We start from the raw sequence: 21,595 nt of genomic DNA on the forward strand, positions 1-21,595 counted from the left end.
TGCGCACAAACTACATCTCACTGAACGCTCATCTTCTGAGATATCAACCTAACATTTGAAACACAACTTGTTCAGATTTTGCAGTTTTAGAGTCCACCAGGTTTTGAATATATATATATTTGATATAAAATATGAATAATTAAATTTTTAACGTTTTACATTTTCATAAACTCAAACGTCTATAACTTTTTTTCTGTTTAACTGCCTTCATTTATTTCACTTCTACAAAAATCCGCCAAGTGTCTTCTTTTAAAACAAGACCAATATTACATCTATATTCCAAAGCATTCTAGAATTACACTAATTTAAGTTCGGGATGTGCATTTTCATGTCGTTTAAAAAAAGGGGGCACTTGATAAGTGGTTAAGGAAAGTCTTCATCAAACTTAATAACAGAGTTAAATTATGTAAACGGGATAGGATATATTCATGAAACTCTCATAAGATAACAGATCACCATTAGAGTTGAACAGATCAGCAATGTATGTTTTTATCAAACCATTTATCAAGAAAGAATTATCTATTTCTAATTTTATTATCAGACCAGTTGATGAAATCTAGCCGATGTAATGGTAATTTACCAGTGGAGTAATTACATGTCAGCAAAAAAGAAAGGCCACCATTTTAAATATATTATGATTATTATTAGGGATAAAAAACACATCTGACCCAAGCAAGCATCTCTTCAACCAATTAATTGTTTGCTAAAATATATTTCCTTAATTTGTGAGATTTATTATTCCAAATAAAATCAAGAAAAATCGTATCAATATTTGTGGAGGTGATTATCTAAAGACAGGAAGGGAACACACATCTGGATACTCTTCTGCTGGGGATAAAATGGACATATCTTTGTAGCCAGCTAAACATATATTTTGTTTTGGATAGTCGTGGAACAAAATTCAGAAACGGTCTACTAATTACATTTTTCGTGATCTGAATCCCATAATATTTCACTTTATCTTTAATTGGTATATTTTCAATTTCAGTTTCTACATTGCCGAATAAGCGAATAACTTCACACTTGGATAAATCGAGCTTGAGAGCAGAAGCATTAGAGGACACCGCTATATATATATTTTTAATTATTTATTTATTATTTTTAACAAAGAATTCAAATTATACAGTAATCATCATCGTACAACAATATTGTTTCAGGATGACAGATATCACGTATCTTTAAACAAAATAACAAGTCATACAAGAAAGAATAATAAACAGAAAAAAAAAAAGATTTCTTCCTTTTTCCTAAATACATACAAGATTCATAAAACAAAATATCATTCTTTTTATTTTTTCTTAACTTCAATGACTTCTTTAGCGATTCCATCTCAATTAAGAATAAATGACATTTAGGTATGTATGCCTTTTGCAAATTTCTGTTTATAAACATATCTGCTCTATATCAGCAGTGCACACGCTCCCTCTGACGTCATCGCGCGTTATCAGCATCGCGTCAGAAAGCGCTGAAGATGATGATGTAAACACACACACACACACACACACACGCGCTGGATCTCCTCCTCGGGAGTTCACGCACAGGTTGCCGCGGTTCAAGCAGATTATTAGTTAAATGGATTGTGACGTCAGGGTTTAGCACGCGTCGCGTTGCCTCGACGCACAGCATACGCGCTCTCATCCAGAACACACACACACACACTCCAGCATGAGCCCGAGGACCGCGAGCTGAAGCACGAACACCGCAGACGATGGCCGCGTTTCTGGAGGTAAGAGCCAAAAGCGTGCGATGCTGCGTTTAACGCTCGTTTAGAGACGCGCGTCAGATCAAGACTCCGCGTTTGAGGTGTGGTTCGCCACTGTGTGTCCACAAACCAGTAAATAATTCATATTTCTCATCAGGTCTATGTGATGAAAGTCTCAGTATATAGAGATAAATCCGTCAATGCTCGTCTTCTAAACCGGCGAGCGCGTGTGCTGACAACGACACGCCATTGGTCAGATCGGTTTAAAGTAATAATTTACGAATATATAAATCAGCCATGATTTACTCACCCGTAAGTCTTCAGTAGAACACACGGAAGTTTGCTCTTTTCAACACAGCAAGATGCGACTACATCTGTCAAGCGCCAAAATGGATAAAATGACCATAAAACTTGTTTATATTATAAGACGATGCGCTATATTGTAATTCTGCCTGAATTATCAACAAGCTCGTGAACACAATTACTCATGACAATATATCTGTGTGTGGAGATTCTGCTTATGAGTTATGGTCACATCAGCTCCATTGTCTATTATTAACAGTGAAGCTCAGCTCACACTGAAGACAGTCTTTGCACAATTCCCGATTGTGTGGATTCAAATAAAGGGTCTTTATCAGCATCAATCATCCATGGAACCTTTCCATTCCACAAAAGGTTCATTTTAGGTTATTTCAAAGATTAAAAAGTACACACACACACACACACACACACACACATGGTTATGATGTAGTTTTGATCTGGCAGATTTCGGACGACTGCACGGGGCACGTACACACACACACACACACACACACACACACACACACACACACACACTGAAAGGTTGGTTGTGCGTTATAAAATATATGGTTATGATGTAGTTTTGATCTGGCAGACTGCACACACACACACACACACACATGGTTATGATGTAGTTTTGATCTGGCAGACTGCACACACACACACACACATACACACACACACACATGGTTATGATGTAGTTTTGATCTGGCAGATTTCGGACGACTGCAGGGGGCACGAGCTGGGTCTCTTCTGTGTGCCGAAACACTACGAGGAGGATCTGGACAGTGTCATTATACCCAACGGCCTCATTAAGGACAGGTACGTGTGTGTGTGGGGTCTGGTGGTTGTGGTGAGACTGGGAAGGGTTCAGTTGTGGGATTGCCCTGGATAGTAAAAGAGCCCTGTGTTCCCCCTAGATTAGTTAATGATGTTAGCGCAATAGCAGAGGCATGTGATTTGAATTGGCTTTCCCATTCATTTGTTTAACAAATTTCCCCATGAATCTCTTGACTGTCATTATTGGCATGGCTTCAGCCGGCTTTAGTGGACGCATTAATGTCAGAAACCCCAGCCTTCAGTGTTGATCTTCCCTGCAGGACTGAGCGCTTGGCCAGAGACATCGTTCGGGACATGGGCGGACATCATATCGTGGCTCTCTGCGTTCTGAAAGGAGGGTATAAGTTCTTCGCAGACCTGATGGATTACATCAAGACTCTGAATCAAAACAGTGATAGGTCTGTGCCAATGACTGTGGATTTCATTAGGCTGAAGAGCTACTCGGTGAGTGCCAGATCCACCGCAGTCGTTCACTCCATCACTGAGCCTTTCATTAGTAGCTTGTGCATTTGACATGTGCTTTAAAGGTGCAGTAAGCGATTTCTGAGAAACGCTGTACCACACTCTTGTAGCCAATCAGCAGTAGGGGGCGTGTCCACTCATGATGGGGGAGGAGAGAGAGGGAGCCAATCAGCAGTAGGGGGCGTGTCCACTCATGATGGGGGAGGAGAGAGAGGGAGCCAATCAGCAGTAGGGGGCGTGTCCAGTCATGATGGGGAGGAGAGAGTGAGCCAATCGGCAGTAGGGGGCGTGTCCACTCATGATGGGGGAGAAGAAAGAGGGAGCCAATCAGTAGTAGGGGGTGTGTCCACTCATGATGGGGGAGGAGAGAGAGGGAGCCAATTGGCAGTAGGGGGCGTGTCAACTCATGATGGGGGAGGAGAGAGAGAGGGAGCCAATCAGTAGTAGGGGGTGTGTCCACTCATGATGGGGGAGGAGAGAGAGGGAGCCAATTGGCAGTAGGAGATGTGTCCACTTAAGATGGGGAGGAGAGAGTGAGCCAATCGGCAGTAGGGGGGCGTGTCAACTCATGATGGGGGAGGAGAAAGAGGGAGCCAATCAGTAGTAGGGGGTGTGTCCACTCATGATGGGGGAGGAGAGAGAGGGAGCCAATTGGCAGTAGGGGGCGTGTCAACTCATGATGGGGGAGGAGAAAGAGGGAGCCAATCAGTAGTAGGGGGTGTGTCCACTCATGATGGGGGAGGAGAGAGAGTGAGCCAATCAGTAGTAGGGGGTGTGTCCACTCATGATGGGGGAGGAGAGAGTGAGCTAATCAGCAGTAGGGGGCGTGTCCACTCATGGTGGGGGAGGAGAGAGAGAGGGAGCCAATCAGCAATCGGGGGTGTGTCCACTCATGATGGGGAGGAGAGAGTGAGCTAATCAGCAGTAGGGGGCGTGTCCGCTCATGATGGCGGAGGAGAGAGAGAGGGAGGGAGCCAATCAGCAGTAGGGGGCGTGTCCACTCATGATGGGGGAGGGGAGAGAGAGTGAGCTAATCAGCAGTAGGGGGCGTGTCCGCTCATGATGGCGGAGGAGAGAGAGAGGGAGGGAGCCAATCAGCAGTAGGGGGCGTGTCCACTCATGATGGGGGAGGGGAGAGAGAGTGAGCCAATCAGTAGTAGGGGGTGTGTCCACTCATGATGGGGGAGGAGAGAGAGTGAGCCAATCAGTAGTAGGGGGTGTGTCCACTCATGATGGGGGAGGAGAGAGAGGGAGCCAATCAGCAGTAGGAGGCGTGTCCACTCATAATGGGGAGGAGAGAGTGAGCTAATCAGCAGTAGGGGGCGTGTCCACTCATGGTGGGGGAGGAGAGAGAGAGGGAGCCAATCAGCAATCGGGGGCGTGTCCACTCATGATGGGGAGGAGAGAGTGAGCTAATCAGCAGTAGGGGGCGTGTCCGCTCATGATGGCGGAGGAGAGAGAGAGGGAGGGAGCCAATCAGCAGTAGGGGGCGTGTCCACTCATGATGGGGGAGGGGAGAGAGAGTGAGCCAATCAGTAGTAGGGGGTGTGTCCACTCATGATGGGGGAGGAGAGAGAGTGAGCCAATCAGTAGTAGGGGGTGTGTCCACTCATGATGGGGGAGGAGAGAGAGGGAGCCAATCAGCAGTAGGAGGCGTGTCCACTCATAATGGGGAGGAGAGAGTGAGCTAATCAGCAGTAGGGGGCGTGTCCACTCATGGTGGGGGAGGAGAGAGAGAGGGAGCCAATCAGCAATCGGGGGTGTGTCCACTCATGATGGGGAGGAGAGAGTGAGCTAATCAGCAGTAGGGGGCGTGTCCGCTCATGATGGCGGAGGAGAGAGAGAGGGAGGGAGCCAATCAGCAGTAGGGGGCGTGTCCACTCATGATGGGGGAGGGGAGAGAGAGTGAGCTAATCAGCAGTAAGGGGCGTGTCCACTCATGATGGGGGAGGAGAGAGAGAGAGGGAGCCGATCAGCAGTAGGGGGCGTGGTCACATACTGTAGAAAGAGAGATGGCTGAGAGACATCACAAAAGAGAGAATCTCAGAGGATATCACTGGTTATGATCAGGATTTAGGATCCGCGTTAAGATTAGAAAAGCTTTCCTGGATGGAAAGGCCTGAAAATGGACGCCAAGGTTAGGTTGTTTCTTCTCCATATGTGAGTTACATTGGTTTTACTGTGAATCATAGAGCCAAGATATGCTGTTGTTGTGATGCTAGCTATAGGAACAGGACAGTTTTGAGTCACTGTTTGTCTGGAGCTGCTGGAGAGGAGACTAACCACCAACTCTTGCTTGTATACTGCAGTTTTTCACAAAGCATTATTTTACTCCAGCAATGATAGAGACATCCACTCTTGAATTGTGCAGTTTGGGGGCGGAGCAATGAAGGGGTGTGTGTTTGTTTGGGTTGATTTGAAATCGCTTACTGCGCCTTTAAAAGAGCAGTTTGCCTACAAATGACAATTGTCATCGTTTCTCACCCCCAAACCTTCTGAGGAACACTAAACATATTGTGAAAAACAGTTTTTTGTTAATTCAGTAATGGCAATTTACAATGTATGGAACAAAACATCTCCTTTTGACGGCCTTTGCTCACTTAAAATGAGTGTTTAAAGTTGCGACGGAATGGAAGTTGTGTGAAAGCGCTTCATACAAACATGATGCAGATCTGAATGTAAGCTTGCAGATGATTGTTAGAAAGGGACAGAGTTTAAACTGAATAAATGACTGGAGAAGATCAAGTTATGACGTTTTGATTAAATTCTGAAAATAGATGAAAAACTAATAACATAATGAAACAATTTCCCTTTTCATACAGTATATTAGAATTGAGTGATGTCTGAATTCTTAGTAGCATTTAAATTGATTTTTAGCTTTTAGTGTTTTCTTTTTAGACAAAATACTGTATCATTTACTAGCATTGACCAATGTTTATCATTTAATTACCATAATATGAAAGTAATCATTGGTTTATCGGTATTGGGCAGAATTTTAATCGCGGTGTATTCATAGTATCACTATAAGTTAATGCTATAGGAAAGTAGTTCCAGCTCAAAGGAATAATTACACGGCTTTAAAGCTCAACAACACAGTTTTTAGCACATGAATATTTAACATTACTGAGCATACATTGATAAATCTTCAGTTGTTTTGAGCCTGTAACACTAATTTAAAGTGTGTGTCTCTGATTTCCCTCAGAATGACCAGTCTACAAACTGTGTGAAGGTTATCGGAGGAGACGAGCTGTCGGCTCTCTCTGGAAAAGTGAGTCTGAACCGTACACACTCTTGTTTAGGTTTCTATTTCTCGTCGGTAAGATGTTTTAGTGTTTTTCACACTCTTCTGCTCACCAAAGCTGCATTTATCTGAAAACAGTGAAATATTATTACAATGTAGATCCGCTGTTTTCTATGTGAATATACTGTAAAGTGTAATTTATTCCTGTGATCAAAGCTGAATTTATCATCATTACTCCAGTCTTCAGTGTCACATGATCCTCCAGAAATCAGTGTAATATGATGATCTGATGCTCAAGAAACATTTATGATTATTATCAGTTCATGTGCTTCAGATATTAATGGAAACTGTAATATTTTTTTCAGGATTCTTTGAGGAATATAAAGTTCAAAAGAACAGCATTTGTCTGAAATAAAATATTTTGTAAGATTCATTAATAAGTTGTACCGAGCACAAACTTTGACCGTAGTGTGTTGTGTTGTTGTGGTCAGATTGTTAGCTTGTCTTCTCTCTCTCCTCACAGAACGTGCTCATAGTTGAGGTGAGCTTCAGTTTTTGCTTCATATATTTGTGTTGTCTGTGAAACGCTGTGAGATAAACACTCAGATGCTGAATCCGCAGGACATCGTGGAGACGGGGAGAACTATGGAAACGCTGCTCACACTATTAAACGAATGCCGTCCTAAAATGGTGAAAGTTGTCAGGTGAGAGTCGGAAACATCTCTGAGGTGCAATCGAGAATCGTCGTACTCTAACCATAGACATGCGTGTATTCAGTACGTTTAACATATAATGCCAGTTCACACCAAAGATGATAACTATATAATGATAAGGATAAAGATATAGTCGTTTTAGATATAAAATAATAGTTACACCGCTATAACGATATCATTAGAATCACTTTCAGAACGATTTTATCCAGCTGACGATGAACGATAAAAACACTAACAGCCAATCAGAATCGATCCTGCTGTAACGAGCTCCAGCATTTAAAGAGACAGACCTGAATAAACCTCGTTTTTGGTGTGAACGGGTCTTTAAAGATGTTTCTTAAAGGGATAGTTCACTCTGAAGTTAAATGTTGGTATGTTTTATCTTACCTGAAGTGCATCAAGATGTCGGTGTCTTTGTCTCCGCAGTAGTTTCAATTTTGATATTTTTAGGTCAAACCGTTCTTGTCTGTCAGTCCTGGCTATAATGCAGGTCTATAGGCCTATACTAAATGTAAACTACTGCGGAGACAAAGACACCGACATCTTGATGCACTTCAGGTAAGATAAAACATACCAACATTTGAACTAAAGTGAACTATCCCTTTAATGGTTAAATGCCTTTTTACTGCATTCGTGTTTAAAATAAGATTGTTGTTTATTTAAACGTTCGTCTGTTTATCTAATATATCCCACAATATTGAATTCAGTGTGGTTTGTTTCCAGTTTACTGGTGAAAAGGACACCCAGGAGCTCAGGATACCGTCCCGACTGTGAGTGCTCTGCTTCTCATCCTGGGTTTTTATCGGATATTATGAACATTTTGTGCTTAATCCACATCACTTGGAGAAATAAAACACCCTGCATTAATGTCGTGGTCACGTTAGACACGCACTCAACGCTGTTCTGTTACGCAATGCTTTTAGACCCAAAGCTGATAAGCTCTTTATACCCATCAGTCCTCGAGCACAACATCACCGCTCCTCCTGACTTCCACTGGCGAGATATATATATATATATATTATTTTTATATATATTTTTTAGCTTAATTGTCATTAAAATAATATAATTATAATATTCATTCATATTATAATTAAAAATAAAATGTTTTAAATATAGTTTTTGGAATGTGCTAAATTTGAAAATACTGTGAAATATCTTCGCTTTCTTCTTGCTGAATGTAATTAATTCTTCTCCTCTCTTTACATGTTTACATGTCTTGTATTCTTCTCTCAGACATTGGATTTGAAGTTCCTGACAAGTTCCTGGTTGGATATGCTTTAGACTACAATGAATATTTCAGGGATTTGAGTGTGAGTATTTTGTCCTGTTCCTTTCTGGTTTAATGTTTGAAATGTGCATTACCAGTCTGTCTGTCTAATGATGTCTTGTTTCTCTTCATATCTTTCAGCATATCTGTATATTAAGCGACAGCGCAAAAGAGAAATATAAAGTATGATACGACACGAGTGCCGGATGCACCGAGACGAAGATCACTGTGAACCTTTCTTCTGATTGAGAAGTTATATCTGAACACGGATTCCCAAAGATGAATGCCAGAGAGAAAATGTTTTTTGTTTGTAAGAATAGTTGATAGTTAATCTTATTTCTAATTGTGATTTTCTGCTGAAGATGATGCATGGGACTTGCCATACACTTTCTGATTGTTTGAACTGAGGCCTTAGATTAACTGATTTTATGTTGATTTTATGTTTTAAGTTTGGGTTTAGAGCTCAGAGGTTGTGAAGTTACTCATTGTTATCTAGTTATTATTGTCATTAATTATACATTATCTAGATTTTGACAACAGATTATATACGCACACACTGAAACTGAGAGAATTGTGCAGCTGTCATGAAAGATTTGCTATGATTATTATTTTATTTTTTTGGATCACCACAATAAAATAAAACTGACAATGAAATTATTATTATTATCTGTCCTGGTTGTTTTCCATGCACGTTAATGTGAAAACAGTCCAATAAGCTGCATGATTGTGTGAGTAATATTTACATGTTTACTGCCACCAAAACTCTGCAAATCAACGAGCTGTTATGAAAGAGAAAAACAAGTTACTTAAATTAAACTAAGCAATAAAGTAATGTACAAAGGTCTATGCCTTTTTTTTTTTTTTTTAGTTTTCAAATCGACATTTGTTTAAACAAAGCTTATGGACATTATGGGGACACAATCTCAAATGTTAAATGTCATGTGTTGTTTCGGAGTTTTAATATCTATTTTACCGAATGTAAATAAGTGTTGACTAACCATTAGGAGAAAGTCGAAGGTTTGAAGAGTTGGTCGTTAGCTAAATATCGTTATTGTCCGATTGTTTGGCGGCGCTCAAAAGACAAACATCTGTGAAATATCACAACGGCTTTTATCTTACTAACATTTATTTGCAGGCTAAGTCGTTTTGTTTAAATATATTAATTATAACGATTTGTACATGAGATAGAATGGAAATGTTCCGTTATTAAGAAGGGATAAAAAAAAAAAAAAAAAACGTTGGTTGTAATATCAAAAGACTGATTGGTCCATCCTGATCAGCGCTGAGAAAAGCAACATGTACCACGTGACGTGTGCTACGTTTGTGATTTTTTTCCGTTGACACACCAATCTATGAGAAAAGCTCCACATATGTTGTTGATTTGAGATTTTAGGAGATTTCATTAATTCATAAAGTTTTTTTTTTAAACAAGCACTATATTTTCATTTGTGTATATGGTATTTTGTTAGGACAAATGAAAAAAAAAATGTTTTATTGTAAAGATAAATCATAAAGGTAAATTATTATTTTTCACCTGAGAAATTAGACAAATAAACTTTATAATCCACAAGTAAATAACAGATTTTAATTAGATACATCCCACCTGACCAATCAGAGACGTTCAGGTCGCTAAGCCCCGCCCACTTGCGTGACGCAATGTTGTATTTGCGGAAGTGGTCCAGCCGGATTATTGCAACGTGAATTTGTTGTTACCGAAATCTCATTGAGAAGTTGAATGAGTTATTTTAGTTGATAACAATTATTCCGCGATGGCAGCTCTTAAATACGCCGGAATGGATGATACAGACAGTGAAGACGAGCTTCCTCCCGGCTGGGAAGAGAGATCCACGACAGACGGATGGGTTTATTATGCCAAGTGAGTGTTTGAGGCGAGCGCGCGCGTTCACGCGGTTCATCAGTGCTAATAATGAGTATCTGTGATGAGATTTATACAAGCACTGACAGACACATGATATTGTCATAACTCGTTTCAGCCATGAGGAAATGAAGACTCAGTGGGAGCATCCCAAAACTGGGAAGAAGAAGCGCTGTGCTGGAGGTTTGAGGATTGATTTATGGACAATAACTGATCATATCACCGTCATAACTGTATTAAAATATCTCAACGTCATTAATACACTCTACTGAAGTGCGCAGAGCTTTCAGAAGAGAGTTTTGATATGCAATGAGGATAAATCAATGATTAAGTCACTTATTTATTGTATTTTCCAGCTTTGCCATATGGATGGGAGCAAGAGACCGATGATAAAGGCCAGATCGTCTATGTTGAGTGAGTTCAACCAGTCAAATTATATATTATAGTTTCCCTTAAGACAGATTTGTCTCTCAGCTTTCAGGCTAATTAATAATAAATTAATTGGTAACACTTTTCAATAAGGTTTCATTCAATATAACATAAACTAACATTGAACAATATATTTTTATGATGCAGTATTTATTGATCTTTGTTAAGCATAGATAATAAAAACATAGCTGGTAATGTTAGCTCAATTCAGAAAAATAATATAAACAAAGACGGCTTTTTGATTTTAATAATGTATTAGTAAATGTTGAAATTACCATTAACTGAGATAATAACATTGTTTATGAATATTGTTCATGTTTTCTAATGTATTTCACGTATGAAACCTTATTGTAAAACGTTAAAAACTCATTTTAATACACTTGACAAATACATATTTAGATATATAACTTGAACACAAGCAAATACATACAGAGATATTACAATGATAAGTACAGAAATAAATGAACAAATAAATAATATAAAGGTTTTAGACGTCAAATAAATAAATTAAGATAATATTTTAGTAGTTATTTTATAGTTATGTTTGTATATTTTATTATTATATTTTACATATAATAAAATGATTATAATATACAGAATATGGTATTTTGTCAGGAAAAAAAGCAGTCATAAGAAGTCATAGAGAAAACTCTTGTAATCTGAACAATACCTCACACCTGAATAATAATCACAGTAATAAACTTTGATAAAAGTTAAAATAGAGTCCTTATTTATATCCAATCAGAGGCGTTCAGGACGCTAAGCCCCGCCCATTTCACAACCACATTTATTTAATTATAATCAGCACGTTTTGTTTGTGATAAGGTTATATGAAGCAGTCTTCTGCACTGGTGTTGTGTAACTGTGTGTTGTGCTGCTGAACTCTCCCTCAGCCACATCAACAAGCGGCGCACGCACTTCGACCCGCGGCAGGCCTTCACCGTGGAGGACGTGCAGCTGAAGCCCAAGCGCTTCGACGGGAACAGCTCGGCTCTGGAGGTGCTGCACGGCCGAGACCTGTCCGACCGCCTGGTGCTCGTCACGGGGGCCAACAGCGGCATCGGTGAGTCAGACCGCATCACAGCCGTGTCACAGCCTTAACCCTTTAAACATCACAGCCTTAACCCTTTAAACATCACAGCCTTAACCCTTTAAACATCACAGCCTTAACCCTTTAAACATCACAGCCGCGTCACGACAGCATCACAACCGTGTTTAAACCCTTTAAACATCACAGCCGCGTCACGACAGCATCACAACCGTGTTTAACCCTCTGGGGTCTGAGGAGTTCTCTGGGTCCTGGAGGTGTTCTGACATGCTCTAACATTTGTGCTTATTTCTGTTACTTGTGACATTTTCATTGATAAAGTCTTATTACACTGCATTCAGCACAAACTCTGCTACAATAATATGTCAGCAGCATGTATGTAAAATTTTTTAGTTTTGAGATAATAACATTTATGCGTGGTTTGTGAAAATGACAATAAAAATTGTCACTGAAATAAGGTCATGAAACCCAAACTGATTATTTCTTCACAAGACTTTTCAAAATTGTATCACATAGCCTAGAATATTTGCTCCAAAACTATGTGAAAATCATCCTGAATACTCATTCAGATCAGACAATATATTGATTTAAAATTTGTATGACATGTCTTGTGTAAGAAAGCTTTATGCGAGGAGGCGTTAACCACCATGAATATTGAGTGTTTCACACCTGAGAGACACAAAGAGCCTCATAATGGCCCTATTAGGAGCTCTCAGGTCATATGAGGAACTTTGAACAAAGAATGAGGAGATTTAAAAAAGAATGGCTTTTTGATTGTTTGGATTTATTTACAACACAACATAATCCAAAGATACACAACAAATGGCAAAAAAGCACATTATTGAACACACTTAATCTAAAGACAGAGACTTAACCAGTCACACACATTTGTGCCATTCCTGAAACAGTGCATACCTGTCATTTCCAAGGTGTTTGATTTTTCACTTTACCTCCTCATGCTCATGTTGAAGTCAGCAGGACGGGTACCTAAAAAAAATATATATAAAAAAGCTGTGAACATGCTGATATCAAGAGAAACTAGGGCTGCACGGTTTTGGGAATACATTTTAGATTTGTTCTGGTTAAAATTCCTTTTTAAAATTTACAAAATACACATACACATATTTGTTGTGCCTTGTAGGCATATACCTGCAGGGCTGAATAAAATAATAATAACAATATTATAGCAGGCATCGTTAAAAAGGAACACTTCAGTAACACTACACTAGAGAAAAACATATTGATTATCATGTTACTTCAAATGTTTACAGTCGATATGACGTTATGAAATGAGATTGGAGTAAAATCATGGTGCGTTTTGCTTTTCAAACGCATGTCGCGCGACTGACTCAAACTCTCACAGCGCGTGCAGGGAACATTCACTGAAGCATCGAGCAACAGTTCAATGGCAATATGAAGTTTATGCAACAATAACACTAACTAATATAATTCAGAATTATTTCTTACCTTAACATCTTTCTTGTCTTCAAATCGCATTCTTCTTCTTCTGATGTAAATCCAATAATCTCACAGCGTGTCTTCCAAACTCGACGACTGCAGGACTGATAAAGTTTGGCGGCGCTTTGTTGTTGAGGTAATGGGGGCGTTCGCGCGACACATGGACGATTTGCATCTCTATATGTTTTGCGCGTGTGGGTGTGGTCACATTAAAACTAATGAGGAAGGGTTAGAGAAACTGAATATCTTGTTGTTTTTATACAAATTACTTAAACAGAGAATATTTGTTTTCGTTTTGAATCAGATAATTTAAAACTACACACTTAAATGTTTATAAATATATAGAGCTCACAAATGTGTGACAAGTATTCGCTGAGTTTTGTTTATGTTTAGAGACGTCCTCAAGAAAAAAAAAAGTTCACGAGACGGAGAGGCCGAAAGCACACCCTGTTTAATTTCTTTATTTTACAAAAGCACAATGTTTTGTTTTGATTGTAAGTGGACACATACAAAAGTAGACATCTCACAGATTCTTTCTTCATATTTATTAAGTCTGTATGACCATAGATGATGGAGTATTTTAAGTCTATTCAGCTGCTATGTGAAAAAAATAGCGCAAATCACGCCGGCGTGATTGCCGACCCCAGAAGGTTAAACCCTTTAAACATCACAGCCGCGTCACGACCGCATCACAACCGTGTTTAAACCCTCGCAGACGCGTCGCCGAGCCCAGAAAAATATCTAGCATGCTAGGTATCCGGAGCTGTCGCACAACTCAACCACATGTGATGTCATGAACTACAGCCAATCAGAGCAAGGCATGGGTTGAGGTCACCAGGAAAATACGTTGTTGTTTTTTTTCAGAGCAAATCATCGCGCAAACAGTTTGCAGCACTAATTTCTGTCTGATGTCCATATTCAAACAAAGACTCGCATGTTGTGTTCTTCTTCGTCTTCTTCGCTGGATAGTGGCACGCGTGCTGTATCGCGTCATTTCCGGTTTGTTTTATCGCTTGATTTTTCGTGACAAAACGGGGTTTGTAGACAAGATAGAATCGTTGGGTGACAGAGTTGTTGTCACCTCGTGTAGTGAGTTACCTCCTGTTGCGGATCAATCACGTTGTGTCGTGTGGTGTGAACAGCTCAACAACTTGAACACTCCTGATTTCACAGAGAGGAAGTCATGTAGTGTGAACCGCACAGTTCAGCCCGACGTTTTAAAATCCTGTAGTGTGAACACAGCCGCGTCACAACCGTGTTTAAACCCTTTAAACATCACAGCCGCATCACAGCCGCGTCACAACCGTGTTTAAACCCTTTAAACATCACAGCCGCATCACAGCCGCGTCACAACCGTGTTTAAACCCTTTAAACATTACAGCCGCGTCACAACCCCATCATAGCCGCGTCTGTATCGCGTCATTTCCGGTTTCTTTTATCGCTTGATTTTTCGTGACAAAACGGGGTTTGTAGACAAGATAGAATCGTTGGGTGACAGAGTTGTTGTCACCTAGTGTAAAAAAAACGCTGAGTTAAAACCTTTTTTAAACCTTTTTAAAACCGTGTTTAAACCTTTTTTAACATCACAGCCGCGTCACGACCGCATCACAACCGCGTCACAACCGTGTTTAAACCCTTTAAACATCACAGCCGCGTCACGACCGCATCACAGCCGCGTCACAACCGTGTTTAAACCCTTTAAACATCACAGCCGCGTCACGACCGCATCACAGCCGCGTCACAACCGTGTTTAAACCCTTTTTAACATCACAGCCGCGTCACAACCGTGTTTAAACCCTTTTTAACATCACAGCCGCGTCACGACCGCATCACAGCCGCGTCACAACCGTGTTTAAACCCTTTTTAACATCACAGCCGCGTCACGACCGCATCACAGCCGCGTCACAACCGTGTTTAAACCCTTTAAACATCACAGCCGCGTCACGACCGCATCACAGCCGCGTCACAACCGTGTTTAAACCCTTTAAACATCACAGCCGCGTCACGACCGCATCACAACCGCATCACAACCGTGTTTAAACCCTTTAAACATTACAGCCGCGTCACGACCGCATCACAGCCGCGTCACGACCGTGTTTAAACCCTTTAAACATTACAGCCGCGTCACGACCGCATCACAGCCGCGTCACGACCGTGTTTAAACCCTTTTTAACCCTTTCACACGTAAGTTTAAAATATTCTAACTGACCCCCCAGCGTGAGTTTTTCAAGGCGACCGTTATTTAGAACCTGTCACTTTATCGTTTCCATGGTGACGCGTCATTGCTTGTCACGTGACACAGCGCAAACACAACACAGCGCTGAATGAATGATGATCTGCTTTTATGCAATTTTCTCTTTTTGATTCAAAATATTCAAAAATATGTTAGATATAGCATGAAACACAGATATTCCGATTGTCAAATATGTACATGTGGATGTGTTTGGTTGTTTAAACACTTTTATAATGATTGCGTTAGTTGAGCTGTATGCGGCGCCATGTTAGTTTGTGCTGGATTTACAACACGTCAATTCCTCCACTTCTCACGAAATACATGAAAGTAAGTGGCAGGTTAACTGGGAGAAGAATAGGGTAAAATGTAAAGCTACTTACACATTGTGTATCTGATATGAATAAAACATGTCGTCTTATTATGATGGAAATGATTATTATTGGCACTTCCATAGACATCTGTGTGTATTTTACAAACTCAAATTCATTGGTTTGCTAGTACTTATGTGATTTTAAATGCCTGAAACCTAAAATAAACATTATGTGGTTGAAAACACTGAATAGTTGTGATATATGACAAGCGCGAGCACGTCCATCTCTGGCTCAGCGCCAGCCAACGCGCGAAAGCACATTTGAATTTAGCAGTTGATCACGTGATGCGCTGACCGTTCTAATCACACCGGTGTGATCGTACGCTCCAGGGACCAGCCAAGACTGATCACACGGGTGTGATCGTACGTGCGAAAGGGTTAACATCACAGCCGCGTCACGACCGCATCACAACCGTGTTTAAACCCTTTAAACATTACAGCCGCATCACAGCCGCGTCACGACTGCATCACAGCCGCATCACAGCCGTGTTTAAACCCTTTAAACATTACAGCCGCGTCACGACCGCATCACAGCCGCGTCACGACCGTGTTTAAACCCTTTAAACATTACAGCCGCATCACAGCCGCGTCACGACTGCATCACAGCCGCATCACAGCCGTGTTTAAACCCTTTTTAACATCACAGCCGCGTCACAACCATGTTTAAACCCTTTAAACATCACAGCCGCATCACAACCATGTTTAAACCCTTTAAACATCACAGCCGCGTCACAACCGTGTTTAAACCCTTTTTAACATCACAGCCGCGTCACAACCGTGTTTAAACCCTTTTTAACATCACAGCCGCGTCACAACCGTGTTTAAACCCTTTTTAACTTCACAGCCGCGTCACGACCGCATCACAGCCGCGTCACAACCGTGTTTAAACCCTTTTTAACATCACAGCCGCGTCACAACCGTGTTTAAACCCTTTTTAACTTCACAGCCGCGTCACGACCGCATCACAACCGTGTTTAAACCCTTTAAACATTACAGCCGCATCACAGCCGCGTCACGACCGCATCACAGCCGCGTCACAGCCGTGTTTAAACCCTTTAAACATTACAGCCGCATCACAGCCGCGTCACAAGTGCCCCTGTCATGACGGAGACATTTTCGGTTTTTGGCCGAAAGAGAAAAAAGGCCGCAAATATGTCAGCCGGTTGTACGAGCGGGTGTTTTCCGCTCCGTGTGTGCGCCGCGCTCTCCGTTCGGTGTGTGTGTGTGTGTCGGCGCGCTGCTGCGCTCTCTGCTCAATGTTCTGCTCCGTGTTTGCGCTGCACGTTCTGTTTGTTCACGGCCCAAACGCTCCAATCATGTACCGATCACACACTGGAAATGCCAAGTCTGCTCAAATAACGTGATATTTCTCAGTAGAAGACTTCTGTTTGCAATAGCTCTACTGAGCTGGTATAGTCATGCTGGGACACAATGGTACAATGACCTGCTCTGATCACATGCTCTGGTAATTATAGCTTTGTAGGACTAAACTTTATTTTGATAATTAGTAAAAAAAAAACTGGGTGAGCAAAAACACACCGTTTTGTGTCTGTCCCTTTAAATGCAAATGAGCTGCTGCTCCCGGCACAGGGGGTGGAGCTTCAACAGCTTGTGTCCTTTTACCACACACACACACACACACACAAACACACACACGCACTTTAAATTTCAAAAACGTTTAGCTTTTTATGTTCAAACCGGAGTCAGAAAGATGGAGAGACTCGAGAAGAAGTGACAACATGTAGAAGAACAAGACATTTCTGAATGGTTAGTTTATGAATTTATGTAGATTATGTGTAGTTATCTTCTAGTCATTGATTCGCATATTCTGTCATTATAATCTATAAATCGTGTTCCGGGGGCGGGGTTTATGTAAATTCTAGGATTAGTGATCGTTAGCTCGTTGTAGTCTCTACCAGCCATTTGTTGTAGTCTTTAAAAAGACATTTCTGTAAAAGCAAATATCTCCCTTTGCTCTGAACTTTGAGCGTTGTAACTTTCCAGATGTTGTTTATGATCAAACAGCAACATTACACACTAACTACACATTACACACTAACTACACATTACACACTCACTACACATTACACACTCACTACAGTTAGAAAAGTGGAATAATGAAGCTCAGTCTGACTGCAGTGCAGGGTCTGTCCAGCAGGAGGCGCTACAGGATCAGGGATTTACTCTCAGCCAACACTAGCCTTTACATGAGCAGATGAATGAATGTTATTGTGAATATTTCATAATTAATCTGAATAATTATCAAAGCAACTTCAAGACATGTAATAATTCAACACCGCTATGATACGAGTCCTCACTTCTGTTATTATTTACTTTAGAAGAAGAAGATCCAGCCGAACAGAAGCACACGTGTCTGTCAGTGTGTTAATGACATAAGATGCCGTTTCATTGGTGGATTCTGGTGATATTTTTAGGTTTATTTTAGAAGTTTTTTATCCCACTTTAAAGAAATTAATTTCTTGTTATTCAACAAGAATGCATGAAGTTCATCAAAAGTGACAGTAAAGACATTTATAAAGTTACAAAAAATTCTGTTTCAAATAAATAATGTTCTTTTGACCTGTGGAAAGTGTAATGTGCCACAGTTTCCACAAACACGAATCAGCTCAACTGATTTTATCATAAATAATAATCATAAATGTTTCTTGATCATCATATTAGAATGATTTTTGAAGGATCTGAAGATTTTAATAATCCTTTTTTAAAAAGCTTTGATCACAGGAATAAATTACGCGTTATTATATATTTTTATGTTCAGTTTTCATTTTAATTTCAGTTTATTTTAGTCATTTTTAATGATGTTGTCATCATTATTATTATATTTAGCTTTATTTTTAGTAATTTTATTACTTGCATTTAAAAACTTGTCAACTAACTGAAATAAGTTTTCCATATTTTTATTTATTTCAGCCTAATTTCAATGAATCATTATTTTTTTAATTTTCATTTAACAATAACATAATAACGTAATATTTCGCAGTATTAATGTTCTTACTGTATGTTCACATCTGGAGTCTGAGAGGAAAATGTGATGAATATTATAGCTGTTCATATTCACACTTGAGTTTTGAGATTCATGCAGTTTTAATCTACAACCGTCATTCATAATGATATTCAGTTATTAAATACTATACCAGATTACTTAATAATAATGGCTCGGCCTTCATGTGAATCTGAGCTATTCTACACAGCGGATGAAATGCGTCACGCAGCGACGCTGTTCTGAGCGCACGCTGATGATGTCAGTGTGGTGTGTGTGCAGTGGCGTGTGATGAACACTAGAGGGCAGAGGCGCTCCACCTGTCACTCATCAGCGCTAACACAGAAGAAACGGAGATCACGTGATGATCATTATCAGTGTGCCGCAGTCAAGCATAAATATTAAAAACACACTGTTCTTATGATAGTGCTGAAGAGGGTAATGAGGGTTATGATGAATATATGTGATCAATATATTAGCTATTTTTTTAAAACTAAATTATTTTAAATATTTGAAACGTTAAATGGCGGTTGGTCAGATTTGCACGTTATTCATGTTATTATTACACACTTTAATATTGTGTTTGTTTCAGCGAAAGAGCCGCTTCCTGTTGAGTATCTGTGGATAGTTTATGTGAACTTGACACAAGTGTTTATCGCTCACTGTAATAATGTGAATTACACAATATATTATTAGCATATCTAACAGCATATCCGCAAACAACAGTTGTGTGTGTAAGACACTGCTGATTATGAATGTTGTGATGTTAATAATGATCTGCTGTTTGAGAGCATGAGCAGTGTAATGTTGAACAGCATCTAATGACAACTGCTCACTCCAGCCGAGGTGTGTGTGTGTGTGTGTTTATGAGTGTGTGTGTCTGTGTGTACACCTGTCCCCGTAACATTGACCCTGCACTGTGTGTTTATAAGTGTGAGTATGTGTTTATGAGAGTGAGTGTGTGTTTATGAGAGTGAGTGAGTGTGTGTTTATGAGTGTGAGTGTGTGTTTATGAGAGTGAGTGAGTGTGTGTTTATGAGTGTGAGTGTGTGTTTATGTGTGAGTGTGTGTGTGTTTATAAGTGTGAGTATGTGTTTATGAGAGTGAGTGAGTGTGTGAGTGTGTGTTTATGAGAGTGTGTGTGTGTTTATGAGTGTGTGTGTCTGTGTGTACACCTGTCCCCGTAACATTGATCCTGCACTGTGTGTTTATGAGTGTGAGTGTGTGTCTATGAGAGTGAGTGAGTGTGTGTTTATGAGTGTGAGTGTGTGTTTATGAGAGTGAGTGAGTGTGTGTTTATGAGTGTGAGTGTGTGTTTATGTGTGAGTGTGTGTGTGTTTATAAGTGTGAGTATGTGTTTATGAGAGTGAGTGAGTGTGTGAGTGTGAATGAGTGTGTGTGTGTGTGTGTGTGTGTGTGTGTGTGTGTGAGTGTGTTTATGAGTGTGTGTGTGTGTCTGTGTGTACACCTGTCCCCGTAACATTGATCCTGCACTGTGTGTTTATAAGTGTGAGTGTGTGTCTATGAGAGTGAGTGAGTGTGTGTTTATGAGTGTGTGTGTGTGTGTGTTTGAGTGTGTGTGAGTGTGTTTATGAGTGTGTGTGTGTCTGGGTGTACACCTGTCCCCGTTACATTGATCCTGCGCTGTGTGTTTATGAGTGTGTGTTTATGAGAGTGTGAGTGTGTTTATGAGTGTGTGTTTATGAGTGTGTGTGTTTATGAGTGTGTGTGAATATGTGTTTATGAGTGTGAGTTCATGAGAGTGTGTGTTTATGAGTGTGAGTGTGTGTTTATGAGTGTGAGTTCATGAGTGTGAGTGTGTGTGTCTGGGTGTACACCTGTCCCCGTAACATTGATCCTGCGCTGTGTGTTTATGAGTGTGTGTTTATGAGTGTGTGTGAGTATGTGTTTATGAGTGTGTGTGAGTGTGTGTTTATGAGTGTGTGTGAGTATGTGTCTATGAGTGTGAGTGTGTGTTTATGAGTGTGTGTTTATGAGTGTGTGTTTATGAGTGTGTGTGTGTGTTTATGAGTGTGTGTGTGTGTTTATGAGTGTGTGTGTTGATGAGTGTGTGTGTTGATGAGTGTGTGTGTGTGTCTGGGTGTTCACCTGTCCCCGTAACATTGATCCTGCGCTGTGTGTTTATGAGTGTGTGTTTATGAGTGTGTGTGAGTATGTGTCTATGAGTGTGTGTGAGTATGTGTCTATGAGTGTGTGTGTTTATGAGTGTGAGTTCATGAGAGTGTGTGTTTATGAGTGTGAGTGTGTGTTTATGAGTGTGAGTTCATGAGTGTGAGTGTGTGTGTAGATGAGTGTGTGTGTGTTGATGAGTGTGTGTGTTGATGAGTGTGTGTGTTGATGAGTGTGTGTGTTGATGAGTGTGTGTGTTTATGAGTGTGTGTGTCTGGGTGTTCACCTGTCCCCGTTACATTGATCCTGCGCTGTGTGTTTATGAGTGTGTGTTTGAGTGTGAGTGTGTGTTTATGAGTGTGTGTGTGTGTGTGTGTGTGTGTGTGTTCATGAGTGTGTGTGTGAATGTGTGTGTGTTTATGAGTGTGTGAGTGTGTGTGTGTCTGGGTGTACACCTGTCCCCGTTACATTGATCCTGCGCTGTGTGTTTATGAGTGTGTGTTTGAGTGTGAGTGTGTGTTTATG

At 40.5% G+C, this 21,595-nt stretch overlaps 2 protein-coding genes across 4 annotated transcripts in view; both read left to right on the forward strand.

The window, feature by feature from the left end:
* The first annotated feature begins 1,427 nt into the window (after window positions 1-1,427).
* hprt1l (hypoxanthine phosphoribosyltransferase 1, like) lies at window positions 1,428-9,743 on the forward strand. Of its 3 annotated transcripts, XM_079603485.1 has the most exons (9): window positions 1,486-1,726; window positions 2,718-2,824; window positions 3,103-3,286; window positions 6,507-6,572; window positions 7,069-7,086; window positions 7,167-7,249; window positions 7,982-8,028; window positions 8,492-8,568; window positions 8,667-9,370. In XM_079603485.1, the coding sequence occupies exons 1-9, from the start codon at window positions 1,709-1,711 to the stop codon at window positions 8,712-8,714; spliced, it is 648 nt and encodes a 215-aa protein (XP_079459611.1). In that variant the 5' UTR covers window positions 1,486-1,708; the 3' UTR covers window positions 8,715-9,370. The 3 variants fall into 3 exon arrangements, with proteins under 3 accessions (XP_079459612.1, XP_079459613.1, XP_079459611.1); XM_079603486.1 differs by lacking the exon at window positions 7,069-7,086 and having other exon boundaries at window positions 1,428-1,726; window positions 7,152-7,249; window positions 8,667-9,743; XM_079603487.1 differs by lacking the exon at window positions 7,069-7,086 and having other exon boundaries at window positions 1,474-1,726.
* A 400-nt stretch (window positions 9,744-10,143) lies between these two features.
* wwox (WW domain containing oxidoreductase) overlaps window positions 10,144-21,595 on the forward strand; it is a 236,378-nt gene continuing 224,926 nt past the window's right edge. Inside the window, exons 1-4 of the mRNA XM_079603341.1 lie at window positions 10,144-10,401; window positions 10,520-10,584; window positions 10,758-10,815; window positions 11,724-11,893. Of these exons, the coding sequence (XP_079459467.1) occupies window positions 10,295-10,401; window positions 10,520-10,584; window positions 10,758-10,815; window positions 11,724-11,893 (400 nt within the window). The 5' untranslated portion in view covers window positions 10,144-10,294. The remainder of the gene's footprint in view (window positions 10,402-10,519; window positions 10,585-10,757; window positions 10,816-11,723; window positions 11,894-21,595) is intronic.

The sequence above is a fragment of the Phoxinus phoxinus genome, assembly GCF_949152265.1.
Source record: "Phoxinus phoxinus genome assembly, chromosome: 25".
Taxonomy (NCBI): Eukaryota; Metazoa; Chordata; class Actinopteri; order Cypriniformes; family Leuciscidae; genus Phoxinus; species Phoxinus phoxinus.

Bases quoted from the DNA above. Each gene is read 5' to 3' on its own strand.
- hprt1l (XM_079603485.1), top strand. The intron at 2,825-3,102 runs GTACGTGTGTGT...TCTTCCCTGCAG, and splicing joins AACGGCCTCATTAAGGACAG to GACTGAGCGCTTGGCCAGAG. The intron at 8,569-8,666 runs GTGAGTATTTTG...CATATCTTTCAG, and splicing joins AATATTTCAGGGATTTGAGT to CATATCTGTATATTAAGCGA.